The 23,565-nt window shown below is 35.8% G+C and overlaps 1 protein-coding gene and 1 long non-coding RNA gene across 4 annotated transcripts in view; one reads left to right on the top strand and one right to left on the bottom strand.

Annotated features, from left to right (window-relative positions):
• The window catches only part of AGPS (alkylglycerone phosphate synthase), a 160,248-nt gene that overhangs the window by 8,035 nt on the left and 128,648 nt on the right, over positions 1–23,565 (bottom strand). For all 3 annotated transcript variants that reach the window (XM_031651376.1, XM_031651378.1, XM_031651377.1), the window contains 2 exons: positions 15,948–16,047; positions 13,509–13,566 (listed from right to left, as the gene is read on the bottom strand). In XM_031651376.1, coding sequence (XP_031507236.1) covers positions 13,509–13,566; positions 15,948–16,047 — 158 coding nt within the window. The remainder of the gene's footprint in view (positions 1–13,508; positions 13,567–15,947; positions 16,048–23,565) is intronic.
• Positions 674–23,354, top strand: LOC116269167. The gene is made up of 3 exons (XR_004176577.1): positions 674–758; positions 1,425–1,521; positions 23,273–23,354. It is a non-coding gene; the product is annotated as an uncharacterized LOC116269167 (long non-coding RNA).

Below are 23,565 nucleotides of genomic sequence, written 5' to 3'. Positions count from 1 at the left end.
GGAATGGGGTCAGACACCTTGGTTTACGCAATTAAAGGTACTAGAAATCTTTGGCTTTGTTTAACAGTTTAAGTCAACTACTTCACAGGATACGTACACAGACAGAAAACACAAACAAAAACGTTCAATATGCCTTAACAACAAGACAATTATTGGAGTCTTCTTGAGATTCTGGAGCACCTTATGTAGCTACCTCACATGGATCAATAAAACAACAAACACCACAGGCCCTAATCTTGAAGAAACACACTTCAAAGTACAAGATTTTTATTCCAGAGCTAAACACCACCACTAATAATGCCCTTTGTACAATTCTTAGTTATACTGCTAGGCATTCGGAAATTAGCTGACTATACTGATCTATATCCATGTAACATACACGGGTATACAACTATACAGCAGTTCCTTATTAAGCACCTGTAAAACTCATTTTCAGAAAGGGAAGAAATTATACTCTGTCCCTTATGTGGCATGCCATATTAAAGGAAGGGAAAATGAATGCCTAAAGACAGCAAATAACAGGTGGCCTAAAACTATTTCAGTGTACCTTTATGGGATAGTTATCTACTGAAAGGCATGTGTACACATACCACATAAAGCCTATTCTTCTTTTTTAGACCTGAATCATCTGATGTGGGGTATTCATAGCTACTGACCCAACATATTCCTTTGACTTCTGATGCTCTAGAAGTATAAATCTAGCCTAAGAGTCAACACCAGAGCTACAAAAAGCCAAGATCACCATCTCTGAAAACAAGGTAAGTACCTTGCATTCCATAATTCTCTATTATTCTAAATATATGATTCCTTAAGTACTTAAGTATTTAGATGTATTTTATAAGACATAAAAAAGATGGGTCAAATACTGAATATTACAGAAAACTAGGCCAGGCACAGTGACTCATGCTTGTAGTCCCAATGTTTTGGGAGGCTGAGGTGGGAAGACCATTTGAGCCCAGGAGTTCAAGACCAGCCTGGGTAACATAGTGAGATCCCATCTCTAAAAAAATAAAAATAAAAAAAATAAAAAATAAGCTGGATGTGGTGGCATGCATCTGCAGTCTCAGCTACTCAGGAGATTGAGGCAAGAGAACTTGAGCCCAGAAGTTTGAGGCTGCAGTGAGTCAAGATCATGCTACTGCATTCTAGCCCAGGTGACAGAGTGAGGCCCCATAGTTCACACACACAAAAAAAGAAACAAAAAAGAAAAGAAAGAAAACTAAGTGGGGATGGAGGGGGGGGGGGGGGTTCTGCCTAAATTAAAAATGGAGTTCACTTTTTTACAATTCAATTTCTAATAATATATATAGAGCCTGGATAAAACAAGTTGTGTGTGTTCTTCCACAACACATAGTACATTTTTAAAACTTTGCTTTTGGAACAGAGAATATGGAAGCTTTCAAGTATAGTTTTTCAAATTATAGGCTCACTATTCCCCTGGATGCTAAGAGATTCAAGAAAGAATGCAAGAAGTTGTGGTATGATCAACAGCATAAGTGAATGAACAGGCATGTACTCAAGGTATGAGAGGTAAAATGATGTAAATGGAAAATGTGGACATGGAGGCCAATCTGGCCACCAAAAATTATCTGGAACTACTTTTGAGGCTTATGGGATTGAAGATTTAGCAGAAACTACCAAACAGTCCTAACCTATAAGGGATAAATCCAGCGTCTGCTGGTCACAGAAGTCTCTAGTTAAATTTTAATTTTTTGAAACATACATTTGATTATAAGTCAAAAAGATTTATTATAGACTTATTAAAAAGAACAAATTATGAAATGGGCCATACATTTAGAAGATTATTGAAGGTGAAGCTCAGAAGTAGACTTCAGCCAAAGCAAAAAGCATCTGACCATTATAACAACTATATTTTGAAAGTTCTAGTTTGAGTATCCTGGATATCTCTTTAGCACTATTCTATAGGTCAGATTTTAAGAAGAAAATCTAGACTTAATTGCTTATATGAGTGATGTGAGCATTGACTTTGTATTTCAATATTTAATTTAATCTGACCAAACTACTGCTGGATTACGTAGTAGTGCTAGAGGGACACCCAACCTCTTCCCACGATTAACTGTTTGCTAATCACATGAAACCAACTATAAAAAGTATTCTGTAACAATGTAATAATGTAATACAGGCATTCTCCGACTAACAAACATATTACTTATAAGTTATAGACATAAAATTGTCAAAGAGAAAAAGTCCTCTTTAGAGATCCGAAGCTAAGTGATATTATTCAAGCCACCTATATTCACTCTCCTGGTGATACACCTGAGGCTAGAAGCTACTAAAGGTATAGCATGTGGTAAGAGACAGCAAACACAATGTTGTCCCTGGCCCTTTTGTCTTGGGCTTGGCCCCTGTAGTCACATAGGGGTGGGCGGTTGGTGAGGTGGCGAGCAGGGATCAGTACCTTCTTGCTACAGATTTCCTCTGTCAGCTCTCAAATCTGTTTAACCTGTGCTATAGCCGGAATATTAATAGTTTAATGTTGAGTTAAATTATGGATTAAGTTGGTTTCCACAGTATGTTCTTACACTCTAACTACATTGCTTCAATGGAAAAATAGTATAATCAACATATAAGTTTTGTTAGAAAAGGCCAAAGAAACTGAAAAAATTAAAAGGCAAAACAAATTTTCTATCTTATGGTAATATGATAAAGATTTAATGTTGGAAAGGCTAAACTCATCTGGTAGCTATCAAAGGAATAAGACATTGACATTGATATAGTCAAGAACAGTTCTATCATAACAAGGATCCCTGTGCTGTCTGTTTACAGTCACACCCTCTCCAGCCTCGACTTTTGGAAATCACTTTTTTTTTTTTTTACTTTTAAGATTTTGTCATTTCAAAAATGTCACAGAAGTAGAACCATGCAGTATGTAACCTTTGGGGATGGCTTTTATTCACTTAACATAATTCCCTGGAGAGTTATTCCAAGTTGTTGCATGTATTGATAGTTCATTCTTTTTTATTTATTGCAGAGTAGTATTCAATGGTATGGATGTACCACAGTATGTTTAGCCATTCATCAGCTGAAGGACATCTGGGCTGTTTCCGGTTTAGGTCCATTATGCTATTATTAATAAAGCAGCTATGAATATTTATGTTCATGTTTTTATGTGAACGTAAGTTTTCACTTCTCTGGTACAAATGCTCAAATGTGCATTTGCTGGGTTGAGTGGTGATTACATGTTTGGTTTTAAAAGAAACTGCCAAACTGTTTTCCAGAATGGCTGTACCACTTTACATTCCCCCGAGCAATGTATGAGTGATTCAGTTTCTCTGCATCATTGGCAGAATTTGATATTGTCACTATTTTTTTTTTTTTTTATTTTAGCCATTCTGATAGGTGTGTAGTGATATCCCCTGTGGCTTCAACTTTCATTTCCCTAATAGCTAACAATGTTGAACATCTTTTCATGTGATTATGTGCCATCTGTATATCTTCTTCAGTGAAATTTTTCTTCATGTCTCTTGCCTATTTTCTAATTAAAGTATTTGCTTTTTACTAATGAGCTCTGAAAATTATTTATACATAATAGATATGTCTTTTCTTGGATATAGGGTTTGCACATATTTTCTCCTCTATAACCTATCTTTTCATCCTAACACAGTCCTTCACAGAGCAAATGTTTCTAATTCTGATAAAATCCAGTTTATCAATTTTTTATAAATTATACTTTTAGTGTCCAGTCTAAGAATTCTTTGCCCGGCTCTAGATCCTGAAGATATTCCATGCATTTTTCTAAAAGTTTTATAGTGTTGTTTTACTTTTAAGTTCATTATCCATTTTGAGTTAAATTTTTGTATAGGTATGAGATTTAGGTCAGAGTTCTTTTCTTCCCTCCAGTACTATTTGTTGAAAAAGCTATGCTTCCTCCACTAGATTGCTTTTGTACTTTTGTCAAACTCAGCTTTGCATGTTTGTGTGCTCTATTTCTGGGTTCTCTTTTCTGTTCCCCTGATCTATGTGTCCTCCTCCAATAACGCACAGTCTTGACTACTGTAACTATATAATAAGTCTTGAAATAAGGTAGATTGACTGTTCTCACTTTATTCATTTTCTCAGATTTGTTTTAGCTGTCTAGCTCCTTCTCCTTACCATATAATTTTTAGAATAACATTTTCTATATCTATTAAACATCTTGCTGAAATTTTGATAGAAAATGCACTAACCAGATAGATCAATTTATAAAGAACTGACAGCTTTACTATGTACAGTTTTCTACCAAACTATGAATACTGTATGTCTCTTCATTTATTTAGGCCTTCTTTGATTTCTTTCATCAAGATTCTGTAATTTTCAGAATACAAATTCTGTATATATTTTGCTAGATTTATGCCTATTTCATTTTCTTTGGAACAACTATAAGTGGTATTATATTTTAGATTTGGTTTCTATATGTTTATTGTTAGTATTTAGAAATGTAACTGATTTTTGTGTGTGATCTTGTATCTTGAAATCTTGCTGACTCTGTTTTTGTACATTCTTTGGGATTTTCTATATAGTCAATAATGGCACCTACAAATAGGGATAGTTATACTTCCTTCTTTCCAATCTATATGCCTTTTATTTCACACTACAAATTAACAAATGGCCCCAAACCTGATTTTTTTTGCTCAGCTTCTTTGAGTAGTTTCCTTTTACTTTTAAAGTTTCTAATACTATTAGATTCTGGTAAGACTACGAAAAAAAGGTAACAGCAGCTGCCCTATAATTATAATATGGAATAATTTTGGTTAGGTAAAAAAAAAAAATCAATATTTAAACTAGGACTGGTTATACTTAATCAAGGTTTTTAACTTCCTGACAAGGACTTGGGTATAATTTTAGCAAATGAACAACTTAAAAACTTAAGTCATAAATTGAAATTAAATACATGGCTGACATAAACTTTGCTATTTAAACTGACCAGCTCGTCAGTTACAAAAACAAGCACTATGAAGATTAAGTTAAGTAGGCTTTATATTTCCTATAGCCTCCAGTTCCAGACTACATCTGTTTTCTCTGATACACAAAACCAGAGTTAAAATAGCTCCATTTATCACAGCATGATTGTACACAGACAAACCAGCCTGTCTGTTTCCAGATAGTGAAAGCAACTGTTATTAATCACAATTACAGGCCAAACCCTCCAAGAGAAATTGCATCAATATTCTCCCAACCCCTGGCCCTTTTACTCTGGAACTCAAAAATGGTACTGAAAGTGTCATGACACTGCCTGAAGGTCAGTAAATAAAGACGCTACTATGAGTTCAACTTGAGTTTTAAGTTCAGGGTGCAAATCAAGAAAAATCTTTTCTATACATAAAAATAAGTGATCTCTCAAAAGCTCTAGTATTGAATAAGTTTAGCAAGGCAACTAAAAACATTATTTAAAATTTATGTTGAAAAGATTTCTGCTTTATGAAATTATACTGAATAGCAGCAAGCATTTGAAATATACAAATTACGTGATTACCTATAAACAGAAAAGCTATTATGAAAATAACATTCTTCGATAGCAAATTTCATAGCCAATACTGTGAAGGAAATTTATTTTTCTTTCATGCTGATTGTAAGAAACTTTCCTATAGAGTGAGATCAACTGTAGTTTATAAATGAAGTTTTAAAACTATTGTTGAATCATATCCCTTGAATGTATGGCTCTTTCTCAAATACACTGTAATCCTTTTTTTAATGGTTAAGGCAAGAGTGCCAACAGAGTGCCACCTGGTGCTGTTTATTGCTATTATTAAAAACAAACGCACAAAACTATTGTTTTTTAAGCACCTACTAAATGTAAGGCATTTAGATGTTTTACATACATTATCATGTTAAGTCTTACAATAAACATATGAGACAGGTACCATTATTCCCATTTTGCAGGTGAGGAAAGTGTAAGTCAGAGAAATTATTTTCCTAAGGTCACACAGTTAAATGCAAAACCAGGAATCCAATATAGATTTGATTCCAGAGCCTACATTCTTTCCCCTCTGTTGTTCAGCTACTCAAATTTTTATTGGTTTTAAGACAAAAGGTTTGAATGAAACCTTACATACTTAATGCATCTATGGAAGAACACTAAATGGTTGGTGGTATGGAGTTGCAGAAAAACGCACATTATTTTACCCTACTTCTCCAATGAATAACTCACTCTGCTAATATACTTTCCCAGAAATATTAGAGAATAAGCTGAGCCTTTCTATGACTAAATATGACCCTCTATTCAATATTTAGGCCAGTTACCAAATGTTAAGCTACATTAACTATGAGACTATTGCCTTTTTTCTTTTTCTTTTTTTAAGAGACAGGATCTTACTCTCTATCACCCATGCTGAGAGGAGTGGTGCGATGCCAGCTCACCGCAACCTTAACCTCCCAGGCTCAAGCCATCTTCCTTCCCCAGCTTCCCAAGTAGTTAGGACTATAGGCATGTGCCACCAGAGTGAGCTAGTTTTTTTTTTTTAGTTTTTGTAGTCTTGCTATGTTGCGCAGACTGTCTCAAACTCCTGGGCTCAAGCAATCCTCTTGCCTGGGCCTCCCCAAGTGTTTGGAATGCAGGTGTGAGCCACAGCCAACTACTGCTGTTCTAATATAAAAGAATAATATGCGGCTGGGCGTGGTGGCACACGCCTGTAATTCCAGCACTTTGGGAGGCCAAGGCAGGGGGATCACCTGAGGTCAGGAGTTCAAGACCAGCCTGGCCAACATGGTGAAACCCCGACTCTACTAAAAATACAAAAAATTAGCTGGGTGTGGTGGCGGGAGCCTGTAATCCCAGCTGCTCAGGAGGCTGAGGCAGGAGAATAGCTTGAACCTGGGAGGCAGAGGTTGCAGTGAGCCGAGATCCAGCCATTGCACTCCAGCCTGGGCAACAAGAACGAAACTCTGTCTCAAAAAAAAAAAAAAAAAAGAAAAAAAAAGGATTAATATGCAAGATTCAGAGCTATTTGAGAATTTGCAAAACTGTTCAAATTCTGCGAGCATTTATTTGGGCATGCACTTATTCACTCATTTAACATATTCATTGAGCATCTATGATGGTGAACTATGTAGAGCAGCCATAGGGAGTGAGAAATACAGTGACAAACAAGATAAAGTCATTAACCTCAATGAATTTAATTCAAATGGGGAATACAGAAGCTACACAAGAGGACAGGGAAGATCCTTCTAAGACGGTGACATTTTTATTAGAGACCTAAACAATGGTAGAAGGTGAGCCATGCAAACATCTGAAGGAGAGGACAAAAAAAAAAAGAACATTAGAAAAAGAGGGAACAAACAGCAAAGGCCTTGAATGGGAAAAGGGACTAGTAGGTCTGAGGAATAGCAAGAAGGCCAATGCTGCTAGAGGTACAAAGTAATCAAAGATGAGGACAGAGAGAAGGATATACAATGTATATCCTTGAAGGGCATGATAAGGAGTTTTCTTTTTTTTTTTTTTAATTAATTAATTTATTATTATTATTATACTTTAAGTTCTAGGGTACATGTGCATAACGTGCAGGTTTGTTACATATGTATACTTGTGCCATGTTGCTGTGCTGCACCCATGAACTCGTCAGCACCCCTCAACTCCTCATTTACATCAGGTATAACTCCCAATGCAATCCCTCCCCCCTCCCCCCTCCCCATGATAGGCCCCGGTGTGTGATGTTCCCCTTCCCGAGTCCAAGTGATCTCATTGTTCAGTTCCTACCTATGAGTGAGAACATGCGGTGTTTGGTTTTCTGTTCTTGCGATAGTTTGCTAAGAATGATGGTTTCCAGCTGCATCCATGTCCCTACAAAAGACACAAACTCATCCTTTTTTATGGCTGCGTAGTATTCCATGGTGTATATGTGCCACATTTTCTTAATCCAGTCTGTCACTGATGGACATTTGGGTTGATTCCAAGTCTTTGCTATTGTGAATAGTGCCGCAATAAACATACATGTGCATGTGTCTTTATAGCAGCATGATTTATAATCCTTTGGGTATATACCCAGTAATGGGATGGCTGGGTCATATGGTACATCTAGTTCTAGATGCATCATGCTACCTGACTTCAAACTATACTACAAGGCTACAGTAACCAAAACAGCATGGTACTGGTACCAAAACAGAGATACAGACCAAAGGAACCGAACAGAGTCCTCAGAAATAATACCACACATCTACAGCCATCTGATCTTTGACAAACCAGACAAAAACAAGAAATGGGGAAAGGATTCCCTATTAAATAAATGCTGCTGGGAAAATTGGCTAGCCATAAGTAGAAAGCTGAAACTGGATCCTTTCCTTACTCCTTATACGAAAATTAATTCAAGATGGATTAGAGACTTAAATGTTAGACCTAATCCCGTAAAAACCCTAGAAGAAAACCTAGGTAGTACCATTAAGGACATAGGCATGGGCAAAGACTTCATGTCTAAAACACCAAAAGCAACGGCAGCAAAAGCCAAAATTGACAAATGGGATCTAATTAAACTAAAGCTTCTGCATAGCAAAAGAAACTACCATCAGAGTGAACAGGCAACCTACAGAATGGGAGAAAATTTTTGCAATCTACTCATCTGACAAAGGGCTAATATCCAGAACCTACAAAGAACTCAAACAAATTTACAAGAAAAAAACAAACAACCCCATCAAAAAGTGGGCAAAGGATATGAACAGACATTTCTCAAAAGAAGACATTCATACAGCCAACAGACACATGAAAAAATGCTCATCATCACTGGCCGTCAGAGAAATGCAAATCAAAACCACAATGAGATACCATCTCACACCAGTTAGAATGGCAATCATTAAAAAGTCAGGAAACAACAGGTGCTGGAGAGGATGTGGAGAAACAGGAACACTTTTACACTGTTGGTGGGATTGTAAACCAGTTCAACCATTATGGAAAACATGATAAGGAGTTTTCATTTTGTTCTGAATGTGAGAAGAAACCACTGATGTTTTTAACAGATTAATCAAGCAGCAAGAGAAATGAGAATACAGGAGCAGAGTGGAAGAAAGACCAGTTAGGAGGCTACTGTAGAAAATAGTGATGGAACTAGCGTAGTGGTGTAGAGGTGATATCTTTTGGTATCTGGGAGTTATCAGCATATAGATGGTCTTCTAAATTATGAAACTGAGATAATCACCAAATAAATGAGTGAGCATAGAGAAATGAAGGTTTGAGGGCTGAGCCCTGGAAGACTCCAATATTTAGCAATTTAGAAGAGAAAAAACTAGAAAAGGGAAAGCATCTTCATTCTATCAGCATACCTAAAGTATGTTTTGTATTCAGACTTATCAAGTTTCTTTTTCTAAGCACTAGAGAAAACCAGGTAGTTCAGAGTCTGTTTCCATGCAGTCATATTTTGACCACATAGAAAATAAAAATACAAGAAATAGGATAGCCCTAAAAGATTTCTATTTAAATGAGGCAAAACCTCTAAATAAATTAATATGCCATCAAACCTTGCTAGATTCAACTTCAAGCCAATAATTTCTAAAAATAAATCATTTCACCAAATTGGGAGTCTTCAATTAAAGAAGGCCTATAAACCTAGAACCTGAAAAATGCACATAACTTATACACATAACTTTAATGCAACATGATATGACTACCATTTGTTTTATTACCTGATACTGTTGACATGTTAGGAACCTACAATCAGGAAGTATAAAAGCAACCAGAAAGTAAATTTGACTTATGGAAAAGAACTGAGAAAACAATAGAAATATCTATGATGAGGAAATTAAAATTTTAATTCACTTCTGTTCATCTGTTTCATCTAAAGCAGGGCAAGTAATTAACTCAATGTCAACATTAAAGAAACACATTTTATATTTTAAAAGAAAAATAGTAATATATAATATTTATTTTCCTTTTATTGATTTATTGAGACAGGGACTTGCTCTGTCACCCAGGCTGGAGTGCAATGATGCAATCACGGCTCACTGCAACCTCAACCTCTCAGGGTCAAGCAATCCTCCTACCTCAGCCTCCTGAGTAGCTGGGATTACAGGTACACGCTACCATGCCCAGCTAAGTTTTGTACTTTTTGTGGAGATGGGGTCTTGCTATGTTGCCCAAACTGGTCTCGAACTCCTGAGCTTAAGCAATCCACCTGCCTCAGCCTCCCAAAGTGCTGGGATTACAGGTGTAAGCCCCCGCACCCAACCCATATACATTTTAAAAAATTAATTACATGTCTCTTCTCAAAGCCTGTCATTTTCAGTCTTTTTAGATTTTACTAATTCCAGACATTTTAGGCTTTTATTTAAGAGGACAAGGATACTGAGGCAGGAAGACTTGCATTCAAATTCAAATTCTGGCACTAACAATTATTACTGATTTTTGGGTCAGTTACTTTATATTCAGCACCTTAGCATCTTCATGTGAAAGAGAGGAATAATGTCTATTCCACTGCATTAAGCAGAATTAAAGGAGGTTAAGTATGCAGAACACCTAGGCAAATATTTACAGCTTTATAAATGTTAGTTATTTTCCTTTATTCTATCCCCTTTCTCTTCACTTTCAGCATCTATAGCATTTACATGTTTATTAAAGTCATCTTTTGAATGCTTTTCAAAGAAAAGGGCATACTCTTACCTTAAAGTAGCAATAATATAATCCCATCAGTTTTCATCAGTAGCTTTTGAAATGGTATAATATCTTATTCTACTGGACTATAAGGCACTTCACGGGAAAGACTGCCATTCTTTGAAACCGTATTGCCTAGTAGATGGGCAATACTTATAATATGGAAAACGGATTATACAACATTAAAAGGTATTAAGCATACTTTGTATCAAAAAATATGACAAGCACTTTGGGAGGCCGAGACGGGCGGATCATCTGAGGTCAGGAGTACGAGATCAGCCTGGCCAACATGGTAAAATCCCGTCTCTACTAAAAATACAAGAATTCTTGTATTTTTACATGGTGGTACATGCCTGTAATCCCAGCTACTAGGGAGGCTGAGGCATGAGAATCACTTGAACCCGGGAGGTAGTAGTTGCAGTGAGCCGAGATGGCACCACTGCACTCCAGCCTGGGCAATAAAGTGAGACTCGGTATCAAAAAAAAAAAAAAAAAAAAAAAAAAAAGAGAAGAAGTTATTTACATTATTTGCTTTGTGATCAATAATTGAATAAACATGATCTTATAAATTAACATTTTCTAACTATTTGTTAATTAACTTTTATTTCTGTGAATTGATTACTATAATGGAGTATTACCATAGCTCTCACAAATGAAATCCAGGTTTCAAATAGATTTGCACTACAGTTGTTTAATTCTATTATTTTAAATTTGTGCATATTTCCTTTTTTCTGTAATGACAGCTTTATGAATACATTATTTCAAGTATGTTTGCACAGACTCTGTTAGAGCCTACCAAGAAGCTCTCAGTGTCTGGGGTATATCTGAATAAGTAAAATCAGCAGTTCTGCGAAATTACACTTTCTGCATCTTAAAAACAGACACTATTATTGGAGGCACCTGAATTTCCTCATAGACTCTAAAGAAGCAGAGTCACTGGCCGAGGAAAAAACTGTTGGTTTGGTTTTCCTCTATAATGCATGCAGTCATTTGGTCATTTCCAACTTCTAGAGAATTTCTGACACTGTATAAAGATTGGGTAAACTGAGAACATCATCTCACAATTAAGGAAACAGCTCATCTAACAAACAACTACCTAAAGACAATTAAGCCTCTAGTTCCTTGTTATATATATGATTCAGCTGCTCTCACGCTCTTGCAGAATCACTTCTCCCCCATCATTTACCATTATAAACACAGAAACCACATTTCTTCATTTTAAAAGAGAAAAGTACACTGTTGGCTGCTGACACATACCAAAGGGCAAATTTGTTGGCTACGGTGGGAAAATTTTAATTTTTCTTCAAACAAGTAATTATGGCTAAATCATTTTGCTTCCTCTCTCCCATGTAATCAATTTAGACAAAGAACAAATGAATAATTCATGATATATTTATATATATTTTAAAGTTCCTTGCATATTAATACAGTGTCATTTTGAAACAGAATAAAAACTATTTAAAATAATGTATATAGCTTTCTGAAAATTTTAAAGGAAGACGCTAAAACCTAAGTATCTTTAAGTAACTCCTCATTCAAATTTCCAAAATTAGGTTTGGACTTTTAGAGTAATTGGAAGCTTTTAATTCCACTTGAGAGGTTTCTCATATTCATTTCCCTCCCTTTTCCATTTTTGTTATGCTAGCATTCATGAGAACCATCATCAAATGAAAGGATAATAAATAGAAAAAGGAGAGAAGAGCATATTATCTTCAATGCTATTGGCTAAGTTAAAAATTTATTTGTGGGGGTTAAGAGAAAAGTACAGCAAAAGATTAAACTGACACAATGATGTTGGGAGCTATTTTATTCATCAACATGAGCAATCTTTTCCAGACCTGGCTGTAAGAATATTATATGGACACACACCTTCCACAGTCCACTCCTTTTCCAACAGAATTCTTTCATTCATTCTGCATCAATCTATGGAGGGCTGACTGGGGCTAAGCACTCTTCTAGGTGCTACCACATAGCAACAAACAAATCAAAAATTCCTGTCCTCATGGATTCTCACTTTTCAGTAGGAAGAGAAAATTTTAAAAAGTACAAATATATAGCATATTAGATAATAATAAGTGCTATGAATGAAAATTAAACAGGGGAAAAAAAGGATATAAGGAGTCAAGAGCAGTTGAATTTTTAAATTAGGTGGTTATTCTCATTGTGTTTCCTAAAAGCTATTTAAAAATCTACACATTTCTATTTTCCTAGGCATCAAATTATATTGAGGGATATATTAAGAACAAATTTCTATTCTATAGAACAAGTGGATAACCTCAAAAATTACCATTTTAATAACTGAATAGCCATTGTTTAAGTTTTAAAGGGTCGCCTCATTATTTTCATAAGCATGCTAGTAACAAAGATAGACATATTGGTAATAATTTTTGTTGGTGACGTGATAAATTCTGACAACACTTGATACTTACCAAAATGACCATCAAGTAATAACAAGACAGCATTAAAACCTTGAAAAAAGATTTTTCTCATATCCTGTCTTGATTAATTTGCTGAGCTTTGGGCGGGCAGAACAAACAGCTCTTCAATATATTGTAAAACTGATGACCAGCTACATTCCAATAGTGGCTGAAAAACATTTATGTAGGTTTTCTTCCCCATCATCCTTTAAAAACGTTTGCTCTAATGGTCAAGTACCTCCCAGGCAAGCTGTGCCATTCTCTGATTACATGAGGTCCCTGAGACCTCAGAAGGTTGGCTGGGCTCCATTTCTATGCAGGCTTGTTAAAGTAAGCTTCTCGTGGCTACTACCGCAACCTAACTATCTACCTCAGTAAACAGCTATTTCAAAGACATAGAAACTTTAAAGAAATCTCAAGTACTCTCATATTATTCATATCATGTCTCTCCCTAGCATTTTACTGAACTGAATATTTTTTAAAGTAAGAATATTAGAAATTCTACTCCCAAAAAAGAATACCTCCATGGTGATGTGACAGGCTCCCTCCATTAGCAAGGATTTCTTCTCTAGCAGCTGCCTGTATTTGGAAACAACACAACAAATTGTTGCTACTTAGATTTCATTTCGCAGTGAAAGAAAAAGACCCCAATCCCAAAGGAGGCACGTTTCCTGGGTTAAATAATAAACTAGAAGCCTAACTTTCCTCTCTTTTGGTCAAATGTGTTTAAAAAGCAATTAAATAAGTAGCCTAGCTTTGTAAGATTTTTTCTAGTGAATAGTCACAATTTCTATAAAGATCATTTTGAGATTCTAGGAAAAAAAGACAAAATGACCATTCAGCACACTAAGTTGTTAATAATACTAATAAATGCAAAGTTGTAAATGTACAGTCAGGTTCTACTTAGTAATGAACATCTCATTATACCAACAAAGTGACTAACATTTACTGACCGCCTCCTATAAGTGTACCAGAAAAGTTCCAAGTAATTTGCCTGCAGTATCTCATTTATTTTCAGTATAGCTTTATGAAATAACTACAATTACTCCCATTTCGCAGATAAAATAAGGCTTAGATAGGTTAAATTATTTGCTTAATATCATATAGTGTGCATCAGAATTATAATAAAGCTATTAGAGTCTTTATTAAACCTATTAGAAATCAACCACAAATGCCTTTATGGAGAACACTTCTTAGGTCAATGACTTGGGATAAATTACTTGTCAGTCTTATGGATACCTAAGAGTGAAAAGAAAAACCTCGTTTTATCCTAATGTGTAACATCCTAACCAAGCTCTTTATAGAGCACACAGGTAAGAAAAGATAAACACTTGTAACAAAATATAGAATGACTAAAGAGCAGTGTAAAAAAGGATGACAGAAACCAGAATTGCCTTCAGTTCCTAATGATTCGTGAATATATAAATGGCTACGAGGTAAAATATCTGTAGTACCTTGGGCCTCTCAGAATTACTCAGGTGTGTATGTATAAACCATCAGGAATTAGGTAGGGTAGGAGAGGGCCCAGGTGGGACAGACGGACCACATCCCACTGCAAAGTAATCGATAAGAACCCTCGGCTGGGTGTGGTGGCTCATGCCTGTAATCCCAGCACTTTGGGAGGCCAAGGTGGGTGGATCACTTGAGGTCAGGAGTTTGAGACCAGCCTGGCCAACATGGTGAAACCCCATCTCTACTAAAAATACAAAAAACTAGCCCGGCATGGTGGTGCATGCACGCCTGTAAGTAATCCCAGCTACTCAGGAGGCTGAGACAGGAGAATCGCTTAAATCCGGGAGGCAGAGGTTGCAGTGAGCCGAGATCATGCCACTGCACTCCAGCCTGGGCAACAGAGTGAGACTTCATCTCCAAAACACCCTCATTACTGAGGGTTTTCCGAATGAATCCTACATATGCCATCTCCTGCTCTAAGAATTTATATCCTCTAACAAATTACTTTAAATAAAGCAATAGCTACTTGAGATCAGTAGCACTTAGAGACCAGCAGTTTGGACTGAGAAAGTAGGAACAATTTCACTCTGTGGTACTGTACAGAAGGGACATTTGGGTAGCCAGAGGGCAAACACTGAAGCAGTGAAAGGCTAAAGTGACGAAAAAGTACTCAGACTTTTGGGAATGATTAATATTATTCTGACTGGGGTGATGGTTTCACAGGTGTATACATATGTCAAAACTGTACACACTGTATACAGCTTACTGTATTTGAATTGTACTTCAAAAAAGCTGCTAAAAAAAAAAAAAAGGAGGCATAGGAGGAAGCCAACCAAACCTTTTCTATACTTTCAGTCTAAAAGTGTGCTACTGAAATTTGCTTTAGCAGGTGTGTAATGCAGTTAAAACAGTAGGACACCTGAGTTTTTAAGAAACCTCAGCTTCCTACAGGATCCTCCACACTCTAGTCTGTTTAACTCTAGGCATATTCATAATGAGAAATATTGGCTGTAAAGAGAAAGCTTTATAAAAATAAACAGTTTGACACTCTTTAAGAAAGTAATAGAAACTGCTAGCTAATGAACCCAAAGCACCCACTTACAGCTGTAGCATATAAAAAAATTACAAATCTAGAATGACATTACAATAACACAGACCAAAGGCATTGCTGACTTCAACAACCACCATCATGTGGAAATGAGTGCACTGTGAAAGTGATCTAGGATTCCTATATAGTCATATGAATTCCTAATTGTTATTTAATTTAATCAGCTATCATGTATTGTAACAACCAAAGAATCACAGACTAGGTGTACAGTACATTAATTTTAGACTCACAATTCAGTACACAAGTCAGGGAAACAAATATGCTTTTCATTTCTAAGGGCTAACAGCTAAGCAAACCATGTGTGATTAAAGAGACTCAAATTAAAACTCATAAATTGACAGTAAAATTTATTGAAATTAATCAATAGCTGTAAAAGCTATACGCAGGTATGCAAAATTACCTCAGTTTGTTCAAACACGGTCAGTGGGTCACTAATTCCCCTGTAGTTAAAGGCAAAATAGAAGTAGATACATGCACCTGCATCGTAAGTCTGCGTCACCCTAAAAAACAAACAAAATCCCCAAAGGGGCTTTAAGTTAAGTCAAATCAGATTTAACATCTAGAAACTTAAAGGCAAGACGACCCAAATGATTAGTTTAAGACATAATCTCAGTTTCTTCCCAGCCTCCTACTCCATGGAAGGAATACACATTGGCTTGCTTTAGAGTTGTCTGCCAAAACAAGTGAACTGAGGATGCAGTGCAAAACAAGAATTTTACCCTCATTGAAGTACCAATTTAGTCAATATTATAGGTACACATTCAATCTTTCTCATGTCTGTCCCATGTTACTAAAGCTTCTATTGGGAAATAACCCAAAAACTTTTACACATTGTATCAGCATTTTATGATGAAGTGCCATTTTCACTGATTTTATTATGTTACCTAGAAGTAATGAGAACTATCAGCAGCATGTGTGAAAACCATATATATAGTCAGGTAAGTATGAGTATTCATTGTTTTAAATTGCATAATCAAAATAACATTTAACAAAATTACTTAAAAACATACATATCCTGACAATAAAAGTAACACTAACTTTTTCTCTTTCTGCTATTTAACAAATTTTATGCACAATTAAGTTCTTTATGTGACTGGTATAAGACAAAATTTGAGGCACTTCCATACTACAAATAGCACAACTCCATTACTTTTCAGAGTGCGTTTTCCTGCCAAAGGACCACACAATGAGGTCCATATGTGCAAGTGAAAACTATATTTTGTACTGCCACAGTAAACAGATATGATGTAAAACATCTGCCCCTTGAAAAAGGCAAAATTAGACTCAAAACAAGAAACTTGGTTCCTTTCACTGGCTCCATCACTGCTGAGGATAGAACATGAAATGCATAGAATACATAAGGACATGCAAACACTGACTAAAATCAATTTTCATTCTTTTAAAAATCTATATTGATAAAGTATGGGCAAATTATAATCTCTTCAAAGTACATTAAGTCCTCTTGTCAGAGGCGTGTGAACCAGAGCAACTGCATCTTAAACAGGAGCTGGGTAAAATGAGGCTGAAACCTACCTACTGGGCTGCATTCCGAGACGGTTAAGCCATTCTAAGTCACAGGATGAGATAGGAAGTCAGCACAAGATACAGGTCATAAAGACTTTGCTGATAAAACAGGTTGCAGTAAAGAAGCCAGTTAAATCCCACCAAAACCAAGATAGCCAGGAAAGTGACCTCTGGTCATCCTCACTGCTATACCTACACTCCCACCAGTGCCATGTCAGTTTACAAATGCCATGGCAACATCAGGAAGTTACCCTGTATGGTCTAAAAAGGGGAGGCATCACCCCTTGTTTAGCATATCATCAAGAAACAACCATAAAAATGGGCAATCAGCAGCCCTCAGTGCTGCTCTGTCTATGGAGTAGCCATTCTTTTATTCCTTTACTTTCTTAATAAACTTGTTTTCACTTTGCACTGTGGACTTGCCCTGAATTCTTTCTTGTATGAGATCCAAGAACCTTCTCTTGAGGTGTGGATCATCCTGGGACCCCTTTCCTGTCACACTCTGGCAACAATACTATGAACTCATCATTTGTTTGGATTCTTCTGGCTCAACAGACTTAAAGATTCTGGGTAGAAAAAAAGCACATCACTGCAGTTGAGACCAAAACAAGGACACTGTTCAGTTCTGGCTATAACTTTAAAAATAAATGACAACAGAATAAATATCATTAACATTTTTTTCTACACAGATAATTTAAATGCACTAGAAGAAACTCTTCTAAGCTCTATATAGCCAAAATATGACATAGTCCAATTCATAGAGAATGACAAACAAGATTGAAGAACGCTGAGAGAACATAAAGACAGACACCATCAATTAGCTTATGCAGCTTAAAAATCAGTCTATACAAAGAATAAGAAAATTGGGATAGGTCAGATTGGGAAAAGTGTTCTACAAAGGCATACCTAAATGCAGACTGACAAAAAACCATAAGATTGTTCTAGGTAAAACAAAAGGCAATAATTACTAAGGTATAGGAGAAATCAACCAGGAGATAACAAACGAGAGTAAAAAAAGCTAGACATCCATGAGTAGAAGAACCAGATGGATAAAAAGATTAAGGGAACAAAGCAGGAAAAATGAGCTGAAAATAATCACAACTCTGACATCATTGGGAATAAGAAAAACCAAAGAACTTGAGGAAGAAACCAAGCTCAAAGGAGCAATGGCTGCCACTGCTGTGAAAGCTTGAGGAGACGTACCTTCACTCAGCACCAACTCTACAGAACACAGATCCTCTGTGGCACACAGACCTGCTTTTCTCTCTCCCTAGGCCTCATATCTTCTCACATGCTACTCACCTTGCCTCAATCACTGATTCTTCCTAAGTATGTGTGCCCATTTTCTTCCTCTTCAAAAACCTACTTTCCCAGGTCAAAAGGACACAGAAGCCAACTTAAAAAAACTCCCAATAGCCACACTGGGAAAATCTGAGCAACAAAGTGAATAATGATAATAATGGCTGCATTCCAGAGAATAAAATGTCTATGAGTCCCTACTGATAGACTGATATATAGACAGATAGATAGTGGCAAGGGGTGGGGGGCGGGCAGAAAAGGAGAGGAGAGGAAAGCTCTTCTTTACAGTGAATTGCAGTTGATAAATGTAAAATGAATGATTAAAATAGAAAATCACCATTTGCAAGTATCACAGTAATAACTGTTGTAATCAAGAATCAACAGTGGGATATTGATGTGATTAGGAGATGCTATAAGAAACAGGCTATTTGCATAGTCTCAAAGTTTCTCCCCATAAGGTTTATTTTTTTTTAATTTTTTTATTTTTTTGACACATAATTTCACTTTTGTTGCCCAGGCTGGAGTGTAGTGGCACAATCTCGGCTCATTGTAACCTCCACCTCCTGGGTTCAAGTGATTCTCCTGCCTCAGACTCCCGAATTGCTGGGATTACAGGCACCTGCCACCATGCCCACCTAATTTTTTTTTATTTTTAGTAGAGACAGGGTTTCATCATGTTAGCCAGGCTGGTCTCTAACTCCTGACCTCAAGTGATCCACCCACCTCAGCTTCCCAAAGTGCTGGTATTACAGGCGTGAGCTGTGCCCAGCCATAAGATGTTTTTTAAATACAATGGGAAAAAACAGTAATTGTAGAGTGGAGAAACCTGGCAGGTACCACCCTAACCAAGTAGTCTAAGTTAATGTCACCAATAATGAGACTTAACAATATCATGTTTCTTCTGATATGATCTACCATGAAGAGCACTTCACTGTCACTTCTGTAGTAATCTTGCCAAAATGTGTAACTTAAATTTGATCACAAGAAAACACCAGACAAACCCAAACTGAGAGATAACTGGCCAGTATTCTTCAAATGTATGAAGGTTATGAAAGATAAAGATATCAGTGGGACAAATGATAAAGAAAGGTTTGTGAGTTAGGTAATCATATTGAAACAACACTAATTTTTTGGTTTTGATAATCATAGTAAAATTACATGAGATATTAGCACTTGAGGAAGATGAGTAAAAGGTTCACAGGAACTATTTGTACAATACTATTTTTTTTTAAGTCTAGTTACACCTCCCCCAAAATTAGAAATTTAGAAGCAATGTAAATGTTTCTCCAATTGGCCCATCTCCATCAAGAGGGATTTTTTTTTTTTTTTTTAAATAAGTATACTGCACTTAAAGTCAGTCTCTAAACAGACCAGATGAAACGTGGTGATCAGTTAAGTTTTCCAAACTCCCTCAAAGTTAAAAGAAATAAGTAGGAGATATAATTAAAAACTAAGAAATGGGAGAAATGTCCAAATACCAAATATGATCAGACTGAGTCCAATATAGCCTCTTCACTAAGTTTACATTAATAATTAGTAAGCATTTGGAAAACAAATAGGATGATTGCACCAAATGCAGTGACACAGCCTTAAAATATTGTCTGTGACTCAATATTTATACATGTTGAATGTGTATATACAAAAGATATCAAGAATGTTAGATTATTAAATCATATATAAGATACATATCTGAGCTTTCAAAATGCAATTAGGAAAGCATTTAAAAGGGAGGTAAGGTAATCATAGTCAAATCTCCATATGCAATTTACAGAGGTTCCCACAAAGAATTTAATTTAACAGAAGGAGCAAATGTAGAGGAAATACTCTTTTTACTACACAATACAAATAGAATCTAATCTACAATTTTAATCGCCTTTTAGGCCAAATGTTAGGTGCCTCAGAACAGAAGAAATGAACTGTTTAACAATGCTACTGTCAATTTGCCAGCTGTGTTTCTCTTCTAGTGTTAATTCATCCTCATAAAAAAAGATCCTTTGAATATTTACATTTTAACTACCAGATACACAAAGTTTAAGAAACAACGGAGAACCATTTTAACTACAAGGGCACTATCATTAGGAATAACCTAATTCAAATAAAGTGTGAAGGATAAATGAATGAAACCAATTTGTAGAAATTAGTAAAATATATATCACTCATAAGGGAATCACTAACATTCATAAATAGATGTAACTAAACATTAATAGCGCATTATCATCTTTCAACATATCCAGGATCTATATATTACACAGTTCAGTTTTCAGTAGATGAACAGATTACTGAAGTCATAACAAAGCTTGATGGACCTGATTGATTAGTATCTCAAACAAGTCCAAATAATGAAAAATACCTTTTGGAACACCTTAATTTGGGTCCATTTCAGAAAGTGACTTAGATCTAACACCTTTTACAACAGACCAACTCTATCATTTAAGACACTTAAACACTAACCTCTTCCAAAATCATCTGGACAAGTAATAGTGTGGTTGTCAAAGTCACTACAATATTCTTTAATTAAAAAAAATTTTGGGCTCTATACTTTTTGGAGTACTTTATTTGTATTAGACTCAATGACTAGCAATTACTTCCCATATAACTTCTTCAGAAAAGTTTGGACTGGAATTTCTATTCCAATGTACAAAGTACATTTTAATGGACAAAAATGAAATAAATGAACTCAATAAATGTACCCTACACCTAAGTTATTTTTCTTAGGATCTTTGATTTTAAATAGATCCATAATTATTTTTAAATAACTTTGGAACAGCTTTGTCAAATGTTATTTCAACTTTGATTTTAGATATAGGGGGTCCATGTGCATGTTTGTTACCTAGGAATATTGCGTGATGCTGAGGTTTGGAGTATGGATCCTATCACCCAGGTAGCAAGCATAGCACCTGATAAAAAACTGGTTTAAAAAATATATCTCACATATTCAACATAGAATAATCTCCTTAGCCACTACTACGCAGGTCAAATCAAACTAAACTGAAATCAAATTCCAATTAAATGTTAGTTTAATCAAGTATGAGCCATAAGAACTACAAAAGTCTTATTTACCAAAGCCATTCAAGTAACTAGGCTTTGCATATTCTAACTGGTTTTATAAGATGGTCACAGAAACCAAACATGTCAGCTTTTATAGGAAAACCATTCTTTTTTTTTTAAATTTTTTTTTTTATTATTGTACTTTAAGTTCTAGGGTACATGTGGATAACATGCAGGTTTGTTACATATGTATACTTGTGCCATGTTGGCGTGCTGCACCCATCAACTCGTCAGCACCCATCAACTCGTCATTTACATCAGGTATAACTCCCAATGCAATCCCTCCCCCCTCCCTCCTCCCCGTGATAGGCCCCGGTGTGTGATGTTCCCCTTCCCGAGTCCAAGTGATCTCATTGTTCAGTTCCCACCTATGAGTGAGAACATGCGGTGTTTGGTTTTCTGTTCTTGCGATAGTTTGCTAAACCATCATTCTCAGGAAAACCATTCTTAAAACACAGCTACTTAATAAAAATGACATATGGCCAATTCAGTCTAAATAAACTAATTCTACCGATCAACAATACAGAATGAATATTCTTAGGCCTTATGAATACATTCTGAAGAACCTAGATTTAAGTGTAATTACAGAATGTGCCCTAAGGCAGAATATTTTACTTCCTAATCATTTTCCATAGGTAGCGGTTTATCATGATAGTTTCATAATGTTACAGCAGGGGTGGGGTTCTTAAGAGATGTTGAACAGGAACTGGGGACAGAAGGAAGAAGGGGGAAGGGTAAAATCTATTAAGTTACCATTTGACAAAACAAAGGAAAAAAAATTTCTCAACTACACAAGAATAGATTTGATTACCTAAAATGTTTCAAAATCTAATGGTAACAAATAGCTTTTGGATTATTATGTCTGATTTGTTTTCAGGATAACAATAAAAGAGAGCTGACTGTCTGCTAAAAGACTGGACTATCAAGAGAAAAATGAAGCATCAGTTTGAGTTGATAATACAAACATAAAAATTTTTTTCTTAGATTTTAAGGACTTTAAGATAAAAGGTGCATTGTTAAAGATACCCCAAAATTTAAAATAAACTAAAAGTAACATGACATTCTTACACCCACTATGTCAACATTAGCTTAATCCCATTGTAAGCTTTTTACTACAGAGAACAAGACCTCTCTTTGCCCGCCCTTCAGATATCTCGAATGCCCAGCAAATAATCTCTAAAATCTACTTTTTCAGCTTTTATAATCTCTGATCCTATCCTCAGTGTACCTGTTTAAAATATGTTAATACACAGATGACTAGGTACTTTCTGCAAGGCTTGTTAAACCTGGACAGTCTCTCCCACACAGAAGCAGAAACGACTACTTTAAGGAGATCCGTTTGATTGAAATGAACATTTAAGGTGTAAGGAAGATGCTTTCCTCAGATCTCATGTTAGAATTTTACTTTCTTACCGTGCAGAAGCACAATTTAGCAAATTCTAAAGGGTATCTCTTCCCAATGGGAACAATAAGGAAAACTAAGAAACACAACACTAGTACTAGGAAAGTACAAGATAAGACAATGGAAAAGACAAAGAAAAGACAAAAACAAAAACACACACACACACACAAAATTAGCAGTTTAAAGAATACAGAAATATTTCTAGTCTTGGAAAACAAATATATGCAAATTATCATGCTACAAGGAGCAAGTAAGCTTAATAATTGAATGCCTTAATGAGGACTTGTCATTGGAAAGGAAAGGCAAATATACAAATTTTCCTTACTAATACTAGCATGGATTATCTACCTCAAGCTTAATGTAATTATGTCACAACAATACTACAGCATTTATATAGCTCGTCAGAACCTAACAGTTTTTTCATATGCTTTCTCATTTCATTTTCACAACAGTCCCATCGAGAAATGGCATTACCACTATTTTACTGATAATATTAGAGTTTGAAGAGATTAAATTACCAGTAAACAACAAAACACTGCCTTCACTCTTCAGCGTCATGTTGAGTATGTATATAATTTATAATTTCTTGACTATATAATTTATAGTTTCAGTGAGTAGAGTAGTCCTCTTCTTTTTCCAGGAGTCCAGACACCTGGCTCTTCACTGCCATGCCATCCAGATGGCAGGGAATGCTTACTCACAGAAGGGTATCCTACTCCTAAAAGGCTCAGGACTGCTGTAAAAT

This window comes from Papio anubis, chromosome 10 (assembly GCF_008728515.1).
Source record: "Papio anubis isolate 15944 chromosome 10, Panubis1.0, whole genome shotgun sequence".
Classification (NCBI taxonomy): domain Eukaryota; kingdom Metazoa; phylum Chordata; class Mammalia; order Primates; family Cercopithecidae; genus Papio; species Papio anubis.
This window is presented reverse-complemented; position numbering and strand designations above follow the sequence as displayed.